The sequence below is a fragment of the Oncorhynchus tshawytscha genome, linkage group LG30 (genome assembly GCF_018296145.1).
Source record: "Oncorhynchus tshawytscha isolate Ot180627B linkage group LG30, Otsh_v2.0, whole genome shotgun sequence".
NCBI classification, from domain to species: Eukaryota; Metazoa; Chordata; class Actinopteri; order Salmoniformes; family Salmonidae; genus Oncorhynchus; species Oncorhynchus tshawytscha.
The window spans coordinates 50,356,556-50,382,625 of record NC_056458.1 but is presented as its reverse complement, the minus strand read 5'-3'; the positions used below and the strand labels follow the sequence as shown (position 1 = coordinate 50,382,625).

The window sequence follows — 26,070 nt, the reverse complement described above, 5'->3', positions numbered from 1 at the left end:
CTGTACATAGACTTTCTTTTTTCTCTCCAATGTGTTATTGACTGTATGCTTGTTTATTCCATGTGTAACTCTGTGTTGTTGTTTGTGTCACACTGCTTTGCTTTATCGTGGCACAGTTGAAAATGAGAACTTAAAAGTTAAATAAATTAGTTTAGTTAAATAAAGGTGAAATTTAAAAAAATGTATATAAATACAAAAAATGTCCTTCCTCTCCAGCAACTGAGTTGGTCTTTGCGAGGCTATTGGATAACCTCCATGGTCTTTGAGGTTAAATCTGTGCTTGAAGTTAACTGCTCTACTGAGGGGCCTTACAGATATGTGTTTTATCATGTTTTATCATTGGAAAGTAATACAAATGAAGGCGATGGTTTGCTTTAGGACCACGCGAACACCTCCAAGTGGTCGGGTAGGCTGCTTGGACTGTTTTTCCGACCTGAATTTTTTTTTTTACAATATTATAATTATGTCCCACCCACTTCTAAAACCAAAGTTGCGCCCCTGGGTACAGAAGCCATAAAAAATAATGTTTTCACCATTATTATTGTACACAGAATAAATCCATGCAACTCATTATGTGACTTGCTTAATTAAGGCTAGGGGTTCCACTAGAAATGGCAAAGCGCAATTTTTTAAAACTTTTTTAAAACTTTCATACATTCACAAGTGCAATACACCAAATTAAAGCTTAACTTCTTGTTAATCTACCCATCGTGTCCGATTTTAAAAAGGCTTTACAGCAAAAGCACACCATATGATTATGTTAGGTCAGAGCCTAGTCACAGGAAAACACAGCCATTTTTCCATCCAAAGAGAGGAGTCACAAAAAGCAGAAATAGAGATAAAATTAATCACTAACCTTTGATGATCTTCATCAGATGGCACTCATAGGACTTCATGTTACACAATACATGTATGTTTTGTTCGATAAAGTTCATATTTATATCCAAAAATGCACATCGGTGCATTATGTTTAGTAATGTTGTGCCTCAAAAACATCCGGTGAATTTGCTGAGAGCCACATCAATTTACAGAAATACTCATCATAAACTCTGATAAAAGATAGTGTTATGCATAGAATTAAAGATATACTTCTCCTTAATGCAACCACTGTGTCAGATTTCAAAAAAGCTTTACGGAAAAAGCACACCATGCAATTATCTGAGTACAGCGCTAAGCCACGAAAACAAGCCATGTTGTGGAGTCAGTAAAAGTCAGAAATAGCGTTAGAAATATTCACTTACCTTTGATGATCTTCATCAGAATGCACTCACAGGAATCCAAGTTCCACAATAAATGTTTGTTTTGTTCGATAAAGTTCATCTTTATGTCCAAATGCCTCCTTTTTTTTAGCGCGTTTAGTTCACCCATCGAAACTCACAAGGCGCGAGCAAGTCCAGACGAAAGTCCAGACGAAAAGTCAAAAAAGTTATATTACAGATCGCAGAAACATGTCAAACGATGTATAGAATCAATCTTTATGATGTTTTTATCATACATCTTTTTCCTTTATAGTGGAAGCCTTAGGAAGTGCAATATGACACCATTTACAATGTATATTGGATAGCCAAAGACTTATAGGCAAAGACAAAAACCTACAAACAAGTTTTCATAACTACAACCTGGAGTCAGACTAGAGATGGACACAATCACATATGGATTGTATCAATGATAAGTAGGCATTTCAATTGGGTAAGAGGTCAGTTATGTGACAGGTGTGTTTTACCAGAACTCACTAGTGTTATTGCCCATGTAGTGGTTGAATCCCAAATGGCATCCTATTCCCTACAATAGTCTACTATGTCAACCAGAGCCCTGAGGACCCTGGGCAAAACTAGTGCAATTTGGGAGGCACCACTATCTGTTTGTAAATCATCTACCTGGGCTATGGCAGGACTTCTGTACTATCAGGAGTATGAACCTTCAGAAGTTCAAAGTATTGCCAGCCGATATGTAACCATTTTCTTTGTTAGTGCTGCATGGACTCTATAGCACCGGTAAGCCAACTCGTAATGCATATTCTTATTCACCTACACTCAAGTAGTTTGTTGTTTTGTAATAGTGTAATAAAGCTGTGCAGACAATACTAACTTATTGACACAAGTATATACCATAATGGTGAAGCTTAATGAACTGTTATTTAACTACACGGTGCACGAGTGCAAGACTTGATAGGCTTTCAGGTCAATAAAGCATTTTACGTCTAGAGGTGACGAGTTGGAAAAACAAGTGACTTTTGTCCTCTTTTTCCTCTGTGTAGACACAATGTATTCCCTCTCTCCTTGGGGACACCTCTCGTTTCTAAGTCTGGTGTCATTTCTCCTTCTCCTTCCTGCACCGTCCTGCCATGGAGGAAAAGTCCTGGTCTTTCCTGTCGATGGAAGCCACTGGGTCAACATGAAGGTGCTCAATGTTGTGTCTAGCGTTTTGTTACTTTACAAAGATTTCATGCTGATGTCGGGAATCCAACAAGGATTTCTGAAAAATCAGGGAATTTTGAAAAGCAAATAGAAATTTGTTCCATAGTTGTGTCTTGACATATTATACACTGGGTGTAGAAAACATTAGTAACACCTGCCCTTTCCATGACATAGACCGACCAGGTGAATCCAGATTAAATATATGATCCCTTATTGACATCACCTGTTAAATCCACTTCAATCAGTGTAGATGAAAGGTAGGAGACAAGTTAAAGAAGGATTTATAAGCCTTGACACAAGTGAGACATGGATTGTGTCTGTGTGTCATTCAGAGGGTGAAAGTGTAAAACAAAATATTTAAGTGCCCTTGAACAGTGTATGGTAGTAGGTGCCAGGCGCACATGTTTCAGTGTGTCAAGAACTGCAACTTACTGTTAACTTAGTTACATTTGACCAAATCCCTCCAGTTACATAGGTTTATATTATTATATATTACGTCACAGGGCTCGACATACAGGACTGCCCGCTGGCCGGGGGAGGTTATTATTGGAAACTTTCTGGGCAGTCAGTCATCCACGGCCTGCTTGGAAAAAATACATATATTTATGTATAAACTCTGCAAAAAATAAATAAAACATCCTCTCACTGTGTTTATTTCAAACTTAACATGTGTAGATATTTGTATGAACATAACAAGATTCAACAACTGAGACATAAACTGAACAAGTTCCACAGACATGTAACTAACAGAAATGGAATAATGTGTCCCTGAACAAAGGGAGAGGGTCAAATTCAAAGTAACAGTCTATATCTAGTGTGGCCACCAGCTGCATTAAAACCTCCTAGGGATCCCTTAACTCTCCAATCCCGTTAGCGGGATAGATTTGACAACATCCAGTGAAATTGCAGAGTGACAAATTCAAACTTCAGAAATATAAATATTTAACATTCACGAAAATATAAGTGTAATACATCAAAATAAAGCTTAACTTCTTGTTAATCCAGATGTGTCAGATTTCAAAAAGGCTTTACGGCGAAAGCACACCATACGATTATCTGAGGACAGCAACCCGCATTCAAAAACATGAAAACCACTTTCAACCAGGTGCGACACGGAAGTCAGAAATAGCCATATAATAAATGTCTCAGTGACACAATGAATGGTCATTTTGTTCGATAAATTCCTTCTTTATATCCCCAAAATGTCAGTTTATTTGGCACGTTTGATTCAGAAATGCACTGGTTCCAACTCCCCAAACATGACCACAAAGTATCTAATAAGTTACCTGTAACCTTGGTCCAAACATTTCAAACAACGTTCCTAATCCAACCTCAGGTATCCTAAAACGTAAATAATCGATGCAAGATTTAAGATGGGATAATCTGTTTCCAATACCGAAGAAAAACAACACGGAGTGCTCTCCTGTTCACGCGCAACAAAAGACTAGAACCCTTCAGAGTGACACGTAGAAAGAACAGCACTACTTCTTCATTTCTCAAAAGAAAAACATTAAACCATGTCTAAAGACTGTTGACATCTAGTGGTAGCCATAGGAACTGCAATCGGGGCCCATATTAGTCAGGTTAGCCTTAGAAAGCCATTGGAAAACACAATGACCTATAAAACAAATTCCCTGGATGGATTGTGCTCGGGGTTTCACCTGCCAAATCAGTTCTGTTATACACACAGACATTATTCTAACAGTTTTAGAAACTTCAGAGTGTTTTCTATCCAAATCTACTAGGTATATACATATCCTAGCTTCTGGGCCTAAGTAACTGTCAGTTTACTTTGGGCACGCTTTTCATCCGGAGGTGAAAATACCGCCCCCTAGCCCGAAGAAGTTCTGCAGTGCATCTCCTCCTCCTGGACTGCACCAGATTTGCTGGTTCTTGCTGTGAGATGTTACCCCGCTCTTCCATCAAGGCACCTGCAAGTTCTCAGCACATTTCTGGGGGGAATGTCCCTCACCCTCCGATCCAACAGGTCCCAGACGTGCTCAATGGGATTGAGATCCGGGCTCTTCGCTGGCCATGGCAGAACACTGACATTCCTGTCTTTCAGGAAATCACGCACAGGACGAGCAGTATGGCTGGTGGCATTGTCATGCTGGAGGATCATGTCAGAATGAGCCTACATGAAGAGTACCACATGAGGGAGGAGGAAGTCTTCCCTGTAAAGCACAGAGTTGAGATTGCCTGCAATGACAACAAGCTCAGTCTGATGATACTGTGACACACCGCCCCAGACCTTGACGGACCCTCCACCTCCAAATCGTTTCCGCTCCAGAGTACAGGCCTCGGTGTAACGCTTAGTCCTTCAACGATAAATGCAAATCCGACCATCACCCCTGGTGAGACAAAACAGCTCCTCGTCAGTGAATAATGTTCTTTGCCAGACCTGTCTGGTCCATCTACAGTGGGTTTTTGCCCATTGGTGACGTTGTTGCCGGTGATGTCTGCTGAGGACATGCCTTACAACAGGCCTCAGTCCAGCCTCGCTCAGCCTATTACGGACAGTCTGAGGGATTTGTGCGATTTTGGTATAACTCAGGCAGTTGTTGTTTACCATCCTGTACCTGTCCCGCAGGTGTGATGTTTGGATGTACCAATCCTGTGCAGGTGTTGTTACACGTGGTCTGCCACTGCGAGGTTGATCAGCTGTCCATCCTGTCTCCCTGTAGCGCTGTCTTAGGCTTCTCACAGTACGGACATTGCAATGTATTGCCCTGGCCACATCTGCAGTCCTAATGCCTTCTTGCAGCATGCTTAAGGCACGTTCATGCAGACCATGGGCATATTTCTTTTGTTGTTTTTCAGAGTCAGTAGAAAGGCCTCTTTAGTGTCCTAAGTTTTCATAACTGTGACCTTAATTGCCTACAGTCTGCCTACAGTCTGTAAGCTATTAATGTCTTAATGACCGTTCCACAGGTGCATGTTCATTATTTGTTCATGGTTCATTGAACAAGCATAGGAAACAATGTTTAAACCCTTGAACATCTGTCAAGATATTTGGACTTTTACGAATTATCTTAGAAAGACAAGGTACTGGAAAAGGGAAGTTTCTTTTTTTGCTGAGTTTATATATTATTATATAAATATTATAAATAATATTATATATATACAGTACAGTTGAAGTCGATTTGGACTCATTTAAGGGTTTTTTTGTGACTATTTTTTACATTGTAGAATAATAGTGAAGACATCAACACTATTAAATAACACATATGGAATAATGTAGTAACCAAAAAAGTGTGAAACAAATCAAAATATATTTTAGATTTTAGATTCTTCAAAGTAGCCACCCTTTGCCTTGATGACAGCTTTGCAGACTTTGGACATTTGACCGCCAAACACAACGCTAAACGTTGTAAATAGTTAGGTCCGCAAGAAGAAGAAAAATCTGTTTTTGTTTTCACACAGTTTACAGTAAGGTGTTAAAAATGACCACGCCAAATGTGTAACTAGTACTGAAGTAGTTTTCTGACCGGATACTTTTTTACTTTTACTTGAGTAAATTACAACCTAAGTAACAGTACTTTTACTTAAATACGGATTTTCAGTACTATACCTCTGCCATTGGGCATTTACCGTTATGGTGTTCTGCACAAGTTTTGCTATTTCAAATGAATGATTTCAACCATGTTAATCAGGCCACACCTCACCACAACCACCGAAGTGGGTTATGGCCGTCCAGGACTGGAATTGAAGAACCCTGCATCTCAATGAGACTACTGTGTATACTGTGCTAACATATGGAGTTGTTTTAAGACGGTCATACTGTGTATACTGTGCTAACATATGGAGTTGTTTTAAGACGGTCATACTGTGTATACTGTGCTAACATATGGAGTTGTTTTAAGACGGTCATACTGTGGATACTGTGCTAACATATGGAGTTGTTTTAAGACGGTCATACTGTGTATACTGTGCTAACATATGGAGTTGTTTTAAGACGGTCATACTATGTATACTGTGCTAACATATGGAGTTGTTTTAAGACGGTCATACTGTGGATACTGTGCTAACATATGGAGTTGTTTTAAGACGGTCATACTGTGGATCATTTAGCTAATTGGAGTTGCCTATAGAACGATTGAATGAAAAAAGAAAATGGTTTTGAAGTGTCTGTATTATTATTATTATTATTATTCTCATTTTTTGAATATTTAATCCCTTATTTTTGATGGCACAAAATGACCTTCATACCTCCATTTGCTTGCATGGGTTTGCCGCGGACGAGTCCAGTGACACTGCTGGGGGTCGTAGAACAAAACAGAGAACACCATCATGTTTGTGAGAGTCATTTTTCATAGACTGGTCATATTAGTTTTGTAGGTCAAACCGTTGGGACCCTACAGACGTTTTCGTGAGAAGACCGATTTCGGGATGTCTCAAAGCCTGACAAACGCTGCTGTAGCTCGGCCAACTTCCACAGCAGATGTGGAAGGCTGACCTAGGCAGATGCAGTGGATTGAGATCAGGACATGATATCTCCAGCTTAAACTGAAAGATTTTGATGCACATTTACTTCTTAGGTTTCTTAGATTGAGGATTAATACCTTTTATAAGGCACATTTTTGACAGCTCTCCACAACATGCCTCTGACAATACCATTCCCTTGTGAGCTTACTAACGTCACCAATGTGTAGGTACTGATCGAGGAGCTTCATGCCAGAGGCCACACCATCACGGTGGTCAGACCCTCCACCAGCTGGTACATCACTGAGGAGTCACCTCTATACACCTCCATCACCATCAAGGAGAAAGAATCCTTATACAGCTTCTTCGAGGCCTTCCTACAGAAGCACTTTAAGGTATATGTCTTCATAATGTAGCTACAGTACAGAAGAACCTGAAGGTATGTCTTTGCAATGTGCCTACAGAAGACCCTGAAGGTATGTCTTCATAACGTGCCTATAGAAGAACCTGAAGGTATGTCTTCATAACGTGCCTTCAGAAGCACATGAAGGTTTGATGTGTCTTCTTGATTGGTTGATTGGTTGATCAATTGATCGAGCCAGCAAACCAGCCAATCAACCATCCAGCAAGATATCCATTTATTTTGTCTAAGAAACATTCAATCTCTGTTTAATATCTTACTTCAGGCTCAGCAAGAGGTGGTATCAACACTGAAGTTCTTCCAACTAACCATGGAGTTCCTCAGTATGATAGAAGAAGCGCACATCCTGGCTTGCGACACACTGGCTCGCATGTTCGACGACAAGAAGCTGATGAAGAGTCTCCAGGACGCTCAGTATGACATGATGCTCACCGACCCTGCTATGGCTGGAGGGCTGCTGATGGCCCACTACCTCAAACTGCCTGTGGTGCTCAACGCCCGTTGGATCACCAGCGGGGAGGGCCATTTTGCCATCGCCCCCTCTCCCCTGTCCTACATCCCGGTCCCAGGGTCTGGATTCACTGACAAGATGACCTTCGTCCAACGGGTCCAAAACATGCTGCACTACAGCATCATCGTGTATCAGCAGAGGTTCATGGTTGGGCCGAGTTATGACGCAATTTGCCTCAAGTACTTCGAAGGGGGCTGTGACATCATCTCCTTGATCCAGGAAGCTGACATCTGGCTGATGAGGTCTGACTTTGTGTTTGACTTCCCCCGTCCCACCATGCCCAACGTCGTCTACATGGGGGGGTTCCAGTGCAAGCCGGCCCAGCCCCTGCCTCCAGACCTGGAGGAGTTTGTCCAGAGTGCCGGGGAGCATGGGGTGATTGTCATGTCTCTGGGGACTCTTGTCAATGCACTTCCTGTTGATATCACAGACCAGATCGCCAGCGTGTTCGCCAAGCTGCCTCAGAAGGTATCCTGATTGTTTTGGATTATTAGCATTTATATGTAAAGCTCTCTGCAATGCAAGTGATGTAAATAAGAAGTTATTTAAAGAGAAATTAATATCTTCTTCATCTTCTATCTAAGGTGATCTGGAGGCACCGGGGCAAGAGGCCCTCCACTCTGGGAAACAACACTCTTCTGGTGGACTGGATGCCACAGAAAGACCTCCTGGGCCACCCCCAGACCAGAGCCTTTGTGGCCCACGGAGGAACCAATGGGGTCCAGGAGGCCATCTACCACGGCACCCCAGTGCTGGGGATACCCCTGTTCTTTGACCAGTATGACAATCTTCTGCGTCTGCAAGAGAGAGGCGCTGCCAAGATCCTGGAGCTGGCCATGTTCAACGGACCCAGTTTCCAGCAGGCTCTGAACCAGGTGCTCACCCACGCCCCCTACAGGGAGAACATGCAGAGGCTGTCCCGCCTGCACAGGGACCAGCCCATCAAGCCCATGGACAAGGCCCTCTTCTGGTTGGAGTTTGTGATGCGACACAAGGGGGCGTCTCACCTCCATACGTCGGCCAACAGGATGCCCTGGTACTCTTACCACTCTGTGGACGTGCTGCTACTGCTGCTGGCTGCCGGGGGAGGAGTCTTGCTCTTTACTGGGCTCCTGATCAGGATCCTCTGGAGAACCTGCCGGAAGAACAGGAACAAAACCAAACAACACTGACACCAGTTGTAGAATCGCATTACTGGAAACCAAGACTGTTCTCAGGGCAGACCTGGATATAGCTAAATAGTTTTAATTCTACCATTTTAGGTAACCCTAACCTTTTTCCTAAACTTAATGTAGTTCTCCTAAACCACTGGGTAAGTTCTCTTAAAAGTCACTTCTGTTAGTAAAAATGAGCAGACACTGCCCTGAGAGCAGTGTTAGTATCCACTAATTAGATACAGCCCATTAGATGTTCTTTAATCTACATGAATTATAAATCTGTACTCGTATCAGGAACAACATCAAACAACTTATTAAAACCTACAACAACCGTGCAGGGCAGACCTGGTTATAGCTAGATATATTGCGTACGGGACAGTTCTACCATTTTCCTTAATGTAGTTCTCCTTACACCCACAGTGCCTTCAGAAAGTATTCACATCCCTTGACTTGTTCAACATGTTGATGTGTTACAACCTGAATTTAAAATTGATTAAAAAAAATGAAAAAAATAAATAAGCTGAAATGTCTTGAGTCAATAAGTTTTCAACCACTTTGTTATGGCAAGCCTAAATATGTTCATGAGTAAGAATGTGCTTCACCAAGTCACATAAGTTGAATGGACTCACTCACATAATTTTTTATGACTACCTTATCTCTGAACCCCACACATATGTAACGAGCAGTGAATTTCAAACACAGATTCAACCACAAAGACCAGGGAGGTTTTCCAATGCCTCGCAAAGAAGGGCACCTATTGGTAGATGGGTTCAAATAAAAAAGCAGACATTGAATATCCCTTTGAGCATAGTGAAGTTATTAATTACAGCTTGGATTGTGGATCAATACACCCAGTCACTACAAAGATACAGGCGTCCTTCCTAAACCTCCTAACAGGGATTTCACCAAGAGGCCAATGGTGACTTTAAAACAGTCACAGAGTTTAATGTCTGTGATAGGAGACAGCTGAGGATGGATCAATAGCATTATAGTTACTCCACCATACAAACCTAAATGACAGAGTGAAAAGAAGGAAGCCTGGACAGAATACAAATATTCCAAAACATGGTCCAAATGTTGTTATAAAACACAGTGGTGAGTTCTGTAGCCAGCACCCGTAATAAACCTAAGTGTGCAATGATAAGTAGCATCCAGCGATTTAAGTGTGGATGCCGCAACCTTCATGTAAATAATATCCCCATAATCTGTAACAGACATAAAAGTAGCTTGCACAATTTGCCTTCTATTTGTAGAGGACAAGCATGTCCTGTTTCTGAAGAGGAATTCTAGCTTGATGTTTAGCCGTTTATAAAGTTCGTCAACATGCATTTTAATAGACAGTTTATCATCCCTATGTATTTATATGCAGAGACCCTTATCAGTAGGTGATGGTGATCCTAGAGATTATACCTGTCTATCTAAAACATGGGTCTCCCATGGTGTCTGTCTCCTTCTCCATCTGAGTGTTTAATTGCCTAATTGATCTGTTCATTGGAACCGATAACTCATTAATAAGATCATCACACACACACTTGATTTTTAGCCTTTTATAAAAGTTTGTCAATATGCATTTTAAAAGACAGTTTATCATCCAACCATATCCCTGTGTATTTATATGCAGAGACCTGATTAAATCGAGAAACATCTAAGTGCAAGTGTATTTTCAACCAACTTTTTGAACCTATTGCAAATCATAAAATGTGTTTTCTTTGCATTTAAAACAAGTTTCAGCTGTATAAAAGACCCTTGTAATATCTTTAAAAAATCTGTCTCTAATTGTGATAATGCTTGGTCAGCCATTGTAGCGATAGAGTACATGACAGTGTCATCAGCATATAAATGAATTTTACACTTTCTTATCTCATCACCGATATTGTTTATGTAGAGAGTGAACAGTAATGGACCGAGTATAGAACCTTGTGGGACCCCTTTAACCAACTCCAATGGCTTCGACTGGATGCCGTCTACTCTAACAGCCGGACTTCTATCCTTTAGATAGTCATGAAACCAACGACAGGCATCCAGTCCCAGTCCTATTGGCGACAGTTTACCCAAAAGTATCGCATGGTCTACAGTGTCAAAAGCTTTAGATCAATCTATGAACAAGGCGGCACAGTACTTTCTATTATCTAGGGCATTAGTAATATCATTTACAACACGTACAGTGGCCGTAATAGTACTGTGTTTAGGTCTGAAGCCAGATTGATTACTAGAAAGAGTATTGTTACCAGTTAAAAAAGATTGTAGTCACCAATGACTCTAGAAGTTTAGCCAAACGGGAGAACTTAGAGATGGGCCGATAATTATCCAATTCACTACCATCACCTCCCTTGAGGAGTGGTAAAACAAAAGATGTTTCCCAAGCTTTAGGAATCTTTCCTATGACAAATGTTTGATTAAATATATGCATCACTACACCAGCAATAATAGGTGCCGCACACTTGAGTAAATATGGATTCAGATTGTCAGCGCCTAATGATTTCTTAGAATCTAGTGCAGATAAGACCTCATCTTCTGTGACGTTTTGAAAATTAAAAACAGGCTTACTGTTTTCCACATCAGGCCGAGGGACTGAAACAATAGACCGGTCAGGATCATGTTGGACATTTTTTTATTTCAAAAAGAAAACCAGCAGAAATAAAATGCTTACTAAAAACATCACAAATTTCAGTTCGGTCACTGCTTCGGCAGAGATGTCAAGGAGTTTCCTGGTCTAAGTGAGTTATCTAAAGGGAAATCGTCGAAGTACTCTAGACGGAGTGGGAGTTCGACCAGTGGATACCCCTTTAGAAGTGGCCATGGCAGCCACCATTCACTAGCCCTCAGTGATTCACAGACCTACAAGAGAGTATGAAACTATTAGCACTGGAGGAAAATGAGCGTCAGATTGAGGAGGACCGACAGGCTGACGAACGATGTCACCAATTGGATGTGCCGGCCCGTAGAGCTCTACAGGAACAGGAATTCATTGCCAAGGACCTGACACAGCAGCGACGGCACCGTCAAGCCAGAGGGGAATTGGAGGAGGCACGGATGGTCTCATCGTTCCTGGAGAGGAATGAACAGGGAGTTGACCTGACCACCCCTCCACATGGACCTGACCTGTCTGCCTTTCTTTCCCAATCTACCCCTCTGGTACAGCATGGCACACAGTCCCACAGAGGCTCCGGGGTCAACAGCCAACACGGAGCACGGGAGACAGGCCGCTCCGCCATCGCCCTCTATGCCAGTGACACAAGTTAGCATTCCTCCATCTGGACAAAGCATCACTCCTTCGCCTTTCCGCCAATTACCAACCACGGCAAATCGTTCCTTTCGTCCAGGGCCAGGCCAGTCCTCAAACATCAGGTCGGAGGGCTCTCCCCCAATTCCGGCTGCCACAAATGGAGGGTCTGGGACAGTAGGGGACCGGCACAATGAGGCCACAGTGGGCTCATCAGAAGTCCCGGGTTTATCCTTCACGCAAGAAGAGGGAGCCAACATTATGAAACTTCTAGTAGCCTCAGCCTATGGAATTCCCAGACCCAAACTGCCATACTTTGAAAACGGAAAGGAGAGTGAATTTGTCCTTTTGGAAATGGCATTGGAGAGCCTACTGGGTATTCACAGTCATATGTCAGAATGCTACAAATACCAAGTACTAATGGATCATTTGCGGTTTCCCAGTGCATACAGGCTGGCCCAATCCTTTATGCACTCCGCAACACCATACACTGCTGCTCTCCAGGCCCTGAAGGCGAGATATGGTGAGCCACGTCAGCTAGTCCAGAATGAACTAAACAACATCCTGAACACGTCTCCAATTAAAACGGTAGACAAGGCTGTCTTCCAAGAATTCTCCCTGGCTGTCCAATCCCTGACCTCGATGCTCCAATCTGTTGAAGGAGAAGACGGGAACGAGTTGAAATGTGGCTCCCACGTGGACAGGCTTCTTAGCAAACTTCCAGTGTACCTCAGAGACAGTTTCATTGAACATTGTTTGAATAAGGGCATCCTGAAAGAGGGCTCGAGAAGCACCTATGCTCTCAGAGACCTGGCCGCATGGTTGGAGGTGAAGGCAAAGGCGAAGAGCATCGCTCACCAGGCCACAATCTCAGCCATAGCCACTGGGGGAAGGAAGGAGTTTGAACGCCAGGAGGGACAGAAAAGGCCAAATCCCACTACCATGTACTTAAATAGTGAAGCTATTTAGAAGGAAGGAACCCGGGAAGAAGACCCCTCTCAAGAGCAAGAACATCAAATTCCAGCCTTACTGCCCATATTGCAATAGCAAGGGGCACTTCCTTGGATTATGCCCCAGAGTAAAAAAGCTCACTCAAACTCAATTGAAGGCCTGGATCACTTCAGGCGAGCGATGCTACAAGTGTGCCCGTAGCCATAAGGCGGAGACCTGCACATTGAGGAAACCCTGCAACCACTGTAAAGAAATCCATCTCACCGTGTTGCATGATCTAATTCCCCAAGCACAGAAGGAGCAGAGTATGCTCATGGTAGGAGCTGCAAAGGAGCTGTACCTCGACCAGCAGAACCGGTCTCCAAGGGTCATGTTGAAGGTGGTCAAGGTCACACTGCAAAGTGAAGGGAGAAGCATTGATACATTCGCCACTCTAGATGATGGGTCAGAAAGAACAATCATTCTCACGGCGGCCACCCGTCAGCTTAACCTGGAGGGGACCCCCGAGACCCTTAATCTCAGAACGGTGCAACAAGATGTTATCCAAATGAAAGGCTCTTCTGTGACCTTTAGCATTTCACCTCAGGAAACAGGGACGTGGCCTATAACGTCACCAATGTCTTCACGGCAGATGGCTTGAATCTCGCAGAGCACTCCTGCCCGGTAAGTGTTCTACAGAAACAATATCCTCATCTATGAGGATTGCCTCTTCCTAACCTGGCCAGAGTAGCGCCACTTATCCTGATTGAGTCAGACCACCCACATCTCGTCACCCCGACTGAGCCTATACGAGCTGGACCAGAAGGAGGGCCCATTGCTGTCCATACACCCTTGGGTTGGGCTGTGCAAGGTCCATCACATCTACTTCTCTCCACCCAAGCTGTACAGTCACAGCAAGTCCTCTTCACCAGAAGCAATCCAGATCCATTCCCCTGTGCACATTCTTCGGAATGTTGAGATGCTCTGGAAGATGGACACCTTCTCCAACCGGAAGATACAGGACTCCCACTACTGCGTGGAACGGAGCGACGCCTGGTGAAGAATCCTGAGCTTGCAGAAGTTCATAACCGAGAGATTCATAACCTTGTGAAGGCAGGCTACGTCACAGAAGTGACAGCTCATGAAGAGGGAAACGCACTCCGTGAATCTTGGTATCTCCCTCACCATGTTATCCAGCAACATGGTGGGAAGTATAGACTTGTCTTCAACTGTTCATTCCAAGCTGCTGGTCAAAGCCTGAATGACTGTCTACTCCCCGGACCAACCTTAGGTCCTTCCTTGCTCAGTGTCCTTCTCCGGTTCCGGCAGCACTCTACAGCCATCAGTGGAGACATCAAAGCCATGTTTCATCAGATTAGTTTACTGCCTTCTGACACCACACTGCTCCGGTTCATATGGCGAGATATGGAACGAGATGCAGAGCCCACAATTTATGAATGACAGGTACTCCCATTTGGCACCACCTGCAGTCCTTGCTGTGCCATATACGCTCTGCAGAGACACGCACGGGAGCATCCAGACAGTGACCCAGAAGTATTGGATTCAGTGGAAAATGCCTTCTATGTGGTTAACAGAGGGAAATGGCGGAGAGAAATGGCCAGCCTGGAAACTGGCCAAGTAGTAATGATGGTGGACACTCAGCTGCCTCGAGCCTCCTGGCCGGTGGACCGTATAACTAAGACCATGCCTGGGACTGATGGTCATGTTAGATCAGTGGAGATCCAGGTGAAGAACCAGACATATATCCGGCCAGTTGCCCGACTAATTCCTCTCCCTGAGATGGCAGAGGACGGGGAGCAATGAGCCTTTTTTGAGGAGTGTGGAATTTAACAAATTTCCGGGATGGCTGTAGAAAAGGCCCATGGAGTTGGTGGAATAATTCTTTAATTCATTGCCATTTACTCAGCAGAGCCAGGGGCGCTTTAATTAGGTCAGGTGGAAATGTCCGACAGATCTCAACTCCATAAAAGGAGGAAATTGCCTTCGCCTGATCTCGCTGCTTTCTCTTCCTTAACTCAATCTGATCCAGAAGTTCTGTGCGTTCATGAATCCACCACAGACTACCACAGACTACTCAGTAAATATACCACTTTATGGTTAAAGGAATTCCTGCCTCAGTCTCATCCATTCCTGTGTCACCTGACACGTGACCACCTGTTCACCTTCACTGTCAGTCATCCTACCTGTCCAGCTACCCACACAGATTCCACTAATCTTGCAGGGGTACTGTCACGACTTCAGCCGAAGTTGGTCCCTCTCCTTGTTCGGGCAGCGTTCGGCGGTCGACGTCACCGGCCTTCTAGCCATCGCCGATCTACTTTTAATTTTCCATTTGTTTTGTCTTTGTCTTACACACCTGGTCTCAATTCCCCAATTACTCTGTTCCCCCATGTCTGTTTGTGAGTAATTGTTTGTATGTAGTACAGTCCATTGATGTGGGCTCTCTTTATTGTATCGCATTTGTATATTTTGAGTAAAGTACGTTTATTTACTCATATCTGTTGTCCTGCGCCTGACTACTCTACACCAGCTACACACAGACCGCATTACAATAGTGTATGAAGGGGTGTCCTCCATCTGCTGTAATTATAGTGGATGAAGAGGTGTCCACATACTGCTGTATATATAGTGTATGAAGGGGTGTCCTCATACTGCTGTATATATAGTGTATGAAGGGGTGTCCTGTATATATAGTGTATGAAGGGGTGTCCTGTATATATAGTGTATGAAGGGGTGTCCTCATACTGCTGTATATATAGTGTATGAAGGGGTGTCCTGTATATATAGTGTATGAAGGGGTGTCCTGTATATATAGTGTATGAAGGGGTGTCCACATACTGCTGCATATATAGTGGATGAAGGGGTGTCCTGTATATATAGTGGATGAAGGGGTGTCCTCATACTGCTGTATATATAGTGGATGAAGGGGTGTCCTTGCGAATATAATAATAATTTTGCACGCCCAATTGTTCAGTTTTTGATTTGTTAAAAAAGTTTGAAATATCCAATAAATGTCGTTCCACTTCATTATTGTGTCCCACTTGTTGTTGATTCTTCACAAAAAAATACAGTTTTATATCTTTATGTTTGAAGCCTGAAATGTGGCAAAAGGTCGCAAAGTTCAAGGGGGCCGAATACTTTCGCAAGGCACTGTATGTCGTGGATGAAGGGGTGTCCTCATACTGCTGTATATATAGTGGATGAAGGGGTGTCCTCATACTGCTGTATATATAGTGGATGAAGGGGTGTCCTGTATATATAGTGGATGAAGGGGTGTCGTCATACTGCTGTATATATAGTGGATGAAGGGGTGTCCTCATACTGCTGTATATATAGTGGATGAAGGGGTGTCCTCATACTGCTGTATATATGACTGGAATGACTGGAACGAACTACAAAAATCTCTGAAACTGGAAACACTTATCTCCCTCACTAGCTTTAAGCACCAACTGTCAGAGCAGCTCACAGATTACTGCACCTGTACATAGCCCACCTATAATTTAGCCCAAACAACTACCTCTTTCCCAACTGTATTTCATTTTTATTTATTTATTTTGCTCCTTTGCACCCCATTATTTTTATTTCTACTTTGCACATTCTTCCATTGCAAAACTACCATTCCAGTGTTTTACTTGCTATATTGTATTTACTTCGCCACCATGGCCTTTTTTGCCTTTACCTCCCTTCTCACCTCATTTGCTCACATTGTATATAGACTTGTTTATACTGTATTATTGACTGTATGTTTGTTTTACTCCATGTGTAACTCTGTGTCGTTGTATCTGTCGAACTGCTTTGCTTTATCTTGGCCAGGTCGCAATTGTAAATGAGAACTTGTTCTCAACTTGCCTACCTGGTTAAATAAAGGTAAAATATAAAATAAATAAATAAATATAGTGTTTTATGTATATCTGCCTCGTGGACTCGGTACTGGTACCATTTGTATATAGCCAAGTTATCATTGATTTGATAGCAAAAACAAACCCATACAAACACAACCCAAATTCATGTTTATGAAATGCTTATTGTGTATTCTGTTGAAGCTCAAGTCAACTACAAAATCCACAATACAATGCTCTCTCTCTATAGGCTGGCCTAGCTAGCTAGCAAACATAGCTACACACAATAATACCAAAGACAAAAATCGGAATATAACGTAGATATATTTTAACTGTAAAATCGCCTAAATAAACTGCACGATCAATTTAGGATTCTACAATCTCATCCTGTTCAATCTGCAGATCGATGTGAGGCATCACAGAGTGAACTCTGACATTCACAACGGCAGAGATACTTTATGAGGAGATGGGAAACGTTGCCCATTGTTATGTCAACATGCAGCACGGTGCATTCTGGGTGATTCTGGGACAAGGAGTGAATGGGAGGCTATTGGGTACCAGCTCAAAAACACAACGCTAGCACGAATTTCGTCGACAAGAAGTACAACATTACATATCTTTTCCCGAGATGAGATATAATTAACTTGCTATGTGTAATGTAATATCGTATAGCTTTGGAATCGTGAGATTAGATACTTTTGAGGAAAATAGGCACCTCTCTCGAAATATATACACTGACTTTGACTTTGACAAGGGATTCCATGACAATTAGTTAAGCAACCGCTTGACGCAGCATGACAACGTGAACACGATTGGTTGACAGTCTGCTGGAGTTGGCCATACGTTGGATTCCGATCTCCTTTCTATAATATCTCTGCCAACGACAACATGAAATGCACCCTGGACTAAACAGACAGCAGACAAATAGGATACATGTGCTTGACTCTCTGTTAAATTACACATTTCTCAAGGTAAGAATGGCTCATTTGAGAGAAGACATTCTCCCGAGTTATGACATCAGCCAGTGTTGAAATCTGACATGTACGATAGGTTAATGATATAAAAGTTATATTCCTATGAACTTCCAGTGTAGTGAGATACTTTTTCACAGTGCTACGTCATACTGGACGGATTTGTGCCTGCTTGAACGCCAATAACTCAGATACACAAATGAAAACATGAAATGATCCAGGGAATCGATAGAACATCACTTAAGAGATGGACAAAAATGATATAACATTCATTATGGTCGAGCCTTTCCTTTAACAAAGCCAGGCACAGAACGCAACAGAAGCATAAAGACAAACGTTAGTGGGAAAAAAACTACGTTTAAAAAAAATCTTTCTCACCGAGAGAAGTTCTGAGCCCAACTAAACAACACCTTATACCACCATTTAAGTTTGTTGGCACGCCCTAAGGGGCGGTGTCTGCATTCACTATGAGTGACGTGGTTCACTATGAGAACATGAAAACACAGCAAGTCGAAACTTCCTGATTCTACCAGGGAAATGAAAATGTGCTCGTTCTAGCTTGTGGATTGGATGATTATGATCAAAACGTATTGTTGTTAATATGATAATGACTACATGTTGTTGCAGAGCCAGGGTGAAATCCCTTTTAACTCAGCAACATTTGTAGGTTTTCGAGCAGGAACGGCTTGTTTAATTAAGGTCCTACCACAACATCTCAATTGGAATAGAGGTCCTGGATGGCAGGAAGCTTGGCCCCGGTGATGCACTGGGCCGCTCATAGGTGTTCCTTTTGTTAGATATGTTAGGGCGGTATGACAATTTAGACTGGGTCTAGGGTTTCTAGGATAATGGTGTTGATGTGAGCCATGACCAGCCTTTCAAAGCACTTCATGGCTACAGACGTGAGTGCTACGGGTCGTTACGCATTAAGGCAGGTTACCTTAGTGTTTTTGGGCACAGGCACAATGGTAGTCTGCTTGAAACATGTTGGTTTTTACAGACTTGGACAGGGAGAGTTTGAAAATGTCATTGAAGACACTTACCAGTTGGTCAGCACATGCTCGGAGTACACTTCCTGCTAATCTGGCCTTGTGAATGTTGACCTGTTTGAAGGTCTTACTCACATCGGCTGCGGAGAGCGTGATCACACAGATGTCCGGAACAGCTGATGCTCTCGTGCATGCCTCAGTGTTGCTTGCCTCGAAGCGAGCATAGAAGTGATTTAGCTCATCTGGTAGGCTTGTGTCACTGGGCAGCTCGCAGCTTCCCTTTGTAGTCTGTAATGGTTTTCAAGGCGTCGGAGCTGGAGCAGTACGATTTGATCTTAGACCTGTATTGACACTTTGCATGTTTGTTGGTTCGCCGGAGGACATAGCAGGATTTCTTATAAGCTTCTGGGTTAGAGCTCTTTGAAAGTGGCAGCTCTACCCTTTAATTCAGTGCGAATGTTGCCTGTAATCCATAGATTCTGGTTGGGGCATGTCCTTCTGTTGGCACATTATGAAGACAAACCTTCATCTGCTTCTGTTGGCACATTATGAAGACAAACCTTCATCTGCTTCTGTTGGCACATTATGAAGGCAAACCTTCATCTGCTTCTGTTGGCACATTATGAAGACAAACCTTCATCTGCTTCTGTTGGCACATTATGAAGACAAACCTTCATCTGCTTCTGTTGGCACATTATGAAGACAAACCTTCAGGTTCTTCTGTTGGCACATTATGAAGACAAACCTTCAGGTTCTTCTGTTGGCACATTATGAAGACAAACCTTCAGGTTCTTCTGTAGGCACGTTATGAAGACATACCTTCAGGTCCTTCTGTAGGCACGTTATGAAGACAAGTTATTCAGAAAGTATTCAAACGCCTTTATTTTTTCCACATTTTGTTGTGTTACAAAGTGAGATTAAAATGGGTTTGGTTTAGTCATTTTTGTCAACGATCGACACAATGCTCTGTAATTTCAAAGTGGAAGAAAAATTCTAACATTTGTAAAAAAAAAGTAATGAAAAGTAAAACACCAATATATCTTGATTAGATACAGTCAGTATTCAACACCCTGAGTCAATACACGTTAGAATCATCTCTCACAGCGATTACAGCTGTGATCCTTTCTCAGTATGTCTCTAAGAGCTTTGCACATTATTCTTTTTAAAATCCTTCAAGCTCTATCAAATTGGTTGTTGATCATTGCTAGATCCATCCTCAAGTCTTGTATTCATCTCAGTGTCTGGTGGAAAGCAGACTGAACCATTTTGCAAGTGCCTAGCTCCAATCCCTTTCTTTTTATCCTAGTCCTGGGCAATATATAATGTAGACATCACCATGCTTGTGTTGGATTTGGTCCACACTTTATATTCAGGACATTCATTTATTTTGTTACATTTCTTTTGCAGTTTCACTTCTCACTCTGTCATTTAGGTTAGTAATTGTAGTAACTACAATGTTGTTGATCCATCCTCAGTTTTCTCCTATCACAGCCATTGAACTCTGCAACTGTTTTAGAGTCATCATTGGCCTCATGGTGAAATCCCTGATTGATTTCCTTCCTCTCTGGCAACTGAGTTAGGAAGGACCTTGTATCTTTGTCGTGACTGGGTGTATTGGTACACCATCCAATTTGTAATGAATAACTTCACTCTCAAAGGGATATTCAATGTCTGCTTTTTGATTTTCACTCATCTACCAATAGGTGCCCTTCTCTGCGAGGCATTGGAAAATCTCCCTGGTCTTTGTGGTTGAATCTGTGTTTGAAATTCACTGCTCGACTGAGTGACCTTACAGATAATTGTATGCGTTTTCTCATGTTTTATCATTGGAATGTAAATACAAATCTTGGAGACCGTGTGCTTTAGGACCACGCAGACACCGCCGAGCGGTCGGGTCGACAGCTTGGAGTGTTTTTCCGACCCGAAAAAAACAACAATATTTAGCACATTGGTAGACCTGAACTTGTTTAGTTGACTTAGTCTTGCCATAACAAAGGGGTTGAATACTTTTTGACTCAAGCTCAGCTTTTCATTTAAAAAAAAAATGAATTTGTAACAAAAAAACATCTAAAAACCAGAATTCCACTTTGACATTATGGGGTATTAAAACCAGAGACACAAACATCTCAATTTAATCCATGTTAAATTCAGACTGTAACACAACGTTTTAATAATTCAAATGAATACTTGAAGGCACATAACTAGCAAGTCCAGACGAAAGTCCAGACGAAAGTCCAGACGAAAAGTCAAAAAAGTTATATTACAGATCGCAGAAACATGTCAAACGATGTATAGAATCAATCTTTATGATGTTTTTATCATACATCTTTTTCCTTTATAGTGGAAGCCTTAGGAAGTGCAATATGACACCATTTACAATGTATATTGGATAGGCAAAGACTTATAGGCAAAGACAAAAACCTACAAACAAGTTTTCATAACTACAACCTGGAGTCAGACTAGAGATGGACACAATCACATATGGATTGTATCAATGATAAGTAGGCATTTCAATTGGGTAAGAGGTCAGTTATGTGACAGGTGTGTTTTACCAGAACTCACTAGTGTTATTGCCCATGTAGTGGTTGAATCCCAAATGGCATCCTATTCCCTACAATAGTCTACTATGTCAACCAGAGCCCTGAGGACCCTGGGCAAAACTAGTGCAATTTGGGAGGCACCACTATCTGTTTGTAAATCATCTACCTGGGCTATAGCAGGACGTCTATACTATCAGGTGGACTTTGAACCCTGAAACGTTCAAAGTATTGCCAGCCTATATGTTGCAGTTTGCAGTCCCCTGCAGAGCGTCGTTAGTGCTGCATGGACTCTATAACACCGGTAAGCCAACTCGTAATGCATATTCTTATTCACCTACACTCAAGTAGTTTGTTGTTTTGTAATAGTGTAATAAAGCTGTGCAGACAATACTAACTTATTGACACAAGTATATACCATAATGGTGAAGCTTAATGAACTGTTATTTAACTACACGGTGCACGAGTGCAAGACTTGATAGGCTTTCAGGTCAATAAAGCATTTTACGTCTAGAGGTGACGAGTTGGAAAAACAAGTGACTTTTGTCCTCTTTTTCCTCTGTGTAGACACAATGTATTCCCTCTCTCCTTGGGGACACCTCTCGTTTCTAAGTCTGGTGTCATTTCTCCTTCTCCTTCCTGCACCGTCCTGCCATGGAGGAAAAGTCCTGGTCTTTCCTGTCGATGGAAGCCACTGGATCAACATGAAGGTGCTCAATGTTGTGTCTAGCGTTCTGTTAAAGATGGGGTTTTAGGCCTTGACACAATTGAGACATGGATTGTGTCTGTGTGCCATTCAGAGGGTGAAAGTGTAATACAAAATATTTAAGTGCCCTTGAACAGTGTATGGTAGTAGGTGCCAGGCGCACATGTTTCAGTGTGTCAAGAACTGCAACTTACTGTTAACTTAGTTACATTTGACCAAATCCCTCCAGTTACATAGGTTTATATTATTATATATTATGTCGCAGGGCTCGACATACAGGACTGCCCGCTGGCCGGGGGAGGTTATTATTGGAAACTTTCTGGACAGTCAGTCATCCACGGCCTGCTTGGAAAAAATGAAAATAATTATATATATACATACACACATACAGTAACAGTCAAAAGATTGGACACACCTACTCATTCAAGGGTCATTCTTTATTGTTTTACTATTTTCTACATTGTAGAATAATAGTGAAGACATCAAAACTATGAAATAACACATGGAATCATGTAGTAACCAAAAAAGTGTTAAATAAATCAAAATAGATTTTAGATTTTTCAAAGTAGCCACACTTTGCCTTCATAACAGCTTTGCACACTATTGGCATATGAAATATATTTGGATTTGTTTAACACTTTTTTGGTTACTATGTTACCCTGCATCTTGCTACAAATATCAAGTTATGAATAGTTTAATGGTTTTCTGTCAAAATACTTTGTGAGTCAAATCATTCCGTTTTTATTTGCACACAGTATATCATAAGGTGTAAAAAAAAATCCAAACTAAATGTGTAACTAGTACTGAAGTAGTTTTCTGACCGGATACTTTTTTACTTTTACTTGAGTAAATTACAACCTAAGTAACAGTACTTTTACTTAAATACGGATTTTCAGTACTATACCTCTGCCATTGGGCATTTACCGTTATGGTGTTCTGCACAAGTTTTGCTATTTCAAATCAATGATTTCAACCAAGTTAATCAGGCCACACCTCACCACAACCACCGAAGTGGGTTATGGCCCTCCAGGACTGGATTTGAAGAACCCTGCATCTCAATGAGACTACTGTGTATACTGTGCTAACATATGGAGTTGTTTTAAGACGGTCATACTGTGGATCATTTAGCTAATTGATGTTGAATTATAGGACCCTTTTAGGGATAAAAAAATATATATTGAAAAAAGATTTGATAAAATATTGAATTTGGTCTTACTACTTTACTACTATAGCCTATAGCATTGAATAACATTGGCAAAATGACAGCAAAAAATAAGAGGTTTTGAAGTCTTATCTTATTTTAGTTTTTTTTCGACACATATTTAATCCATTCTTTTTGATTTTTGATAGAAATGACATTCGCTTGTATGTGTCAGACGAGTCCCGTGACACTTGTGGAACAAAACAGAGATTTCCATATTTTTCATATTAATTTCTAGGTTGAGACGTTTTCGTGAGAAGACCGACTTTCTCTCATGGTCTGACAAACACTGCTGTAGCTCGGCCAACTTCCACCGCAGATGTGGAAGGCTGACCTATAGGCAGATGCAGTGGATTGAGATCAGCTCATGATATCTCCAGCTTAAACTGACAGATTTTGATGTTTCTTAGATTAAAGGATTAATACCTTTTAAAACGGCACATTGTTGACAGCTCTCCACAACATGCCCCTTTGTGAGCTTACTAACGTCACCAATGTGTAGGTACTGATCGAGGAGCTCCATGCCAGAGGCCACACCATCACAGTGGTCAGACCCTCCACCAGCTGGTACATCACAGAGAAGTCACCTCTATACACCTCTATCACCATCAAGGAGAAAGATAACTTATACAGCTACATCGAAACCTTCCTACAGAATCAACTGAAGGTATGTCTTTAAACATGCCTACAGAAGAACCTGAAGGTATGTCTTCATAACGTGCCTTCAGAAGCAAATGAAGGTTTGATGTGTCTTTATGACTGGTTGATTGGTTGATCCATCTATCCAGCCAGCAAACCGGCCAATCAACCATCCAGCCAGACATCCATTTATTTTGTCAAACAGGCATTCAATCTCTGTTTAATGTCTTAATTCAGGCTCAGAGAGAGGGGATATCGTTGCTGAAGTTCTTCCAACTAACCAAGGAGTTCCTCAGTATGATAGAAGAAGCCCACATCCTGGGCTGCGAGATGCTGGCTCGCATGTTCGACGACAAGAAGCTGATGAAGAGTCTCCAGGACGCTCAGTATGACATGATGCTCACCGACCCTAACCTCGCTGGAGGGCTGCTGATGGCCCACTACCTCAAACTGCCTGTGGTGCTCAACGCCCGTTGGATCACCAGCGGGGAGGGCCATTTTGCCATCGCCCCCTCTCCCCTGTCCTACATCCCGATCACAGGGTCTGGATTCACTGACAAGATGACCTTCGTCCAACGGGTCCAAAACATGCTGCACTACAGCATCATCGTGTATCAGCAGAGGTTCGTAGTTGGGCCGATTTATGACGCAATTTGCGCCAAGTACTTCGAAGGGGGCTGTGACATCATCTCCTTGATCCAGGAAGCTGACATCTGGCTGATGAGGTCTGACTTTGTGTTTGACTTCCCCCGTCCCACCATGCCCAACGTCGTCTACATGGGGGGGTTCCAGTGCAAGCCGGCCCAGCCCCTGCCTCCAGACCTGGAGGAGTTTGTCCAGAGTGCCGGGGAGCATGGGGTGATCATCATGTCTCTGGGGACTCTTGTCAATGCACTTCCTGTTGATATCACAGACCAGATCGCCAGCGTGTTCGCCAAGCTGCCTCAGAAGGTATCCTGATTGTTTTTCATTATTAGCTTTTATATGTAAAAATCTCTGCAATGTAAGTGATGTAAACGAGAAGTTATTTAAAGAGAAATGAATATCTTCTTCATCTTCTATCTAAGGTGATCTGGAGGCACCGGGGCAAGAGGCCCTCCACTCTGGGCAACAACACTCTTCTGGTGGACTGGATGCCCCAGAAAGACCTCCTGGGTCACCCCCAGACCAGAGCCTTTGTGGCCCACGGAGGAACCAACGGGGTCCAGGAGGCCATCTACCACGGCACCCCAGTGCTGGGGATACCCCTGTTCTTTGACCAGTATGACAATCTTCTGCGTCTGCAGGAGAGAGGCGCTGCCAAGATCCTGGAGCTGGCCATGTTCAACGGACCCAGTTTCCAGCAGGCTCTGAACCAGGTGCTCACCCACGCCCCCTACAGGGAGAACATGCAGAGGCTGTCCCGCCTGCACATGGATCAGCCCATCAAGCCCATGGACAAGGCCCTCTTCTGGTTAGAGTTTGTGATGCGACACAAGGGGGCGTCTCACCTCCGTACGTCGGCCAACAGGATGCCCTGGTACTCTTACCACTCTGTGGACGTGCTGCTACTGCTGCTGGCTGCCGGGGGAGGAGTCTTGCTCTTTACTGGGCTCCTGATCAGGATCCTCTGGAGAACCTGCCGGAAGAACAGGAACAAAACCAAACAACACTGACACCAGTTGTAGAATCGCATAAGGCAAACCAAAACTTCTCAGGGCAGACCTGCTTATAGCAGGATATATTGCGTACGGGACAGTTCTACCATATTCCCTAATGTAGTTCTCCTTACACCCACAGTGCCTTCAGAAAGTATTCACATCCCTTGACTTGTTCAACATGTTGATGTGTTACAACCTGAATTTAAAATTGATTTAAAAAAATGTTTAAGCTGACATGTCTTTAGTCAATAAGTTTTCAACCACTTTGTTATGGCAAGCCTAAATATGTTAATGAGTAAAAATGTGCTTAACCAAGTCACATAAGTTGAATGGACTCACTCACATGATTTTTTTATGACTACCTTATCTCTGTACCCCACACATACAATTATCTGTTTTGTCCCTCAGTCGAGCAGTGAATTTCAAACACAGATTCAACCACAAAG

The 26,070-nt window shown here is 42.6% G+C and overlaps 1 protein-coding gene across 7 annotated transcripts; it reads left to right on the top strand.

Moving 5' to 3' along the window:
• The first annotated feature begins 1,456 nt into the window (after window positions 1-1,456).
• On the top strand, window positions 1,457-26,070 carry LOC112228224 (UDP-glucuronosyltransferase 2A1). 7 transcript variants are annotated; one of them, XM_042309087.1, is made up of 6 exons: window positions 17,486-17,912; window positions 21,622-21,742; window positions 22,006-22,148; window positions 23,848-24,012; window positions 24,222-24,935; window positions 25,052-26,070. In XM_042309087.1, the coding sequence occupies exons 1-6, from the start codon at window positions 17,835-17,837 to the stop codon at window positions 25,637-25,639; spliced, it is 1,809 nt and encodes a 602-aa protein (XP_042165021.1). In that variant the 5' UTR covers window positions 17,486-17,834; the 3' UTR covers window positions 25,640-26,070. The 7 variants fall into 7 exon arrangements, with proteins under 7 accessions (XP_024249151.2, XP_024249149.2, XP_024249153.2 ...); XM_024393383.2 differs by lacking the exons at window positions 17,486-17,912; window positions 21,622-21,742; window positions 22,006-22,148 and adding exons at window positions 1,457-1,994; window positions 2,258-2,400; XM_024393381.2 differs by lacking the exons at window positions 17,486-17,912; window positions 21,622-21,742; window positions 22,006-22,148; ... (1 more) ...; window positions 24,222-24,935; window positions 25,052-26,070 and adding exons at window positions 1,458-1,994; window positions 2,258-2,400; window positions 7,070-7,234; window positions 7,526-8,239; window positions 8,356-9,253.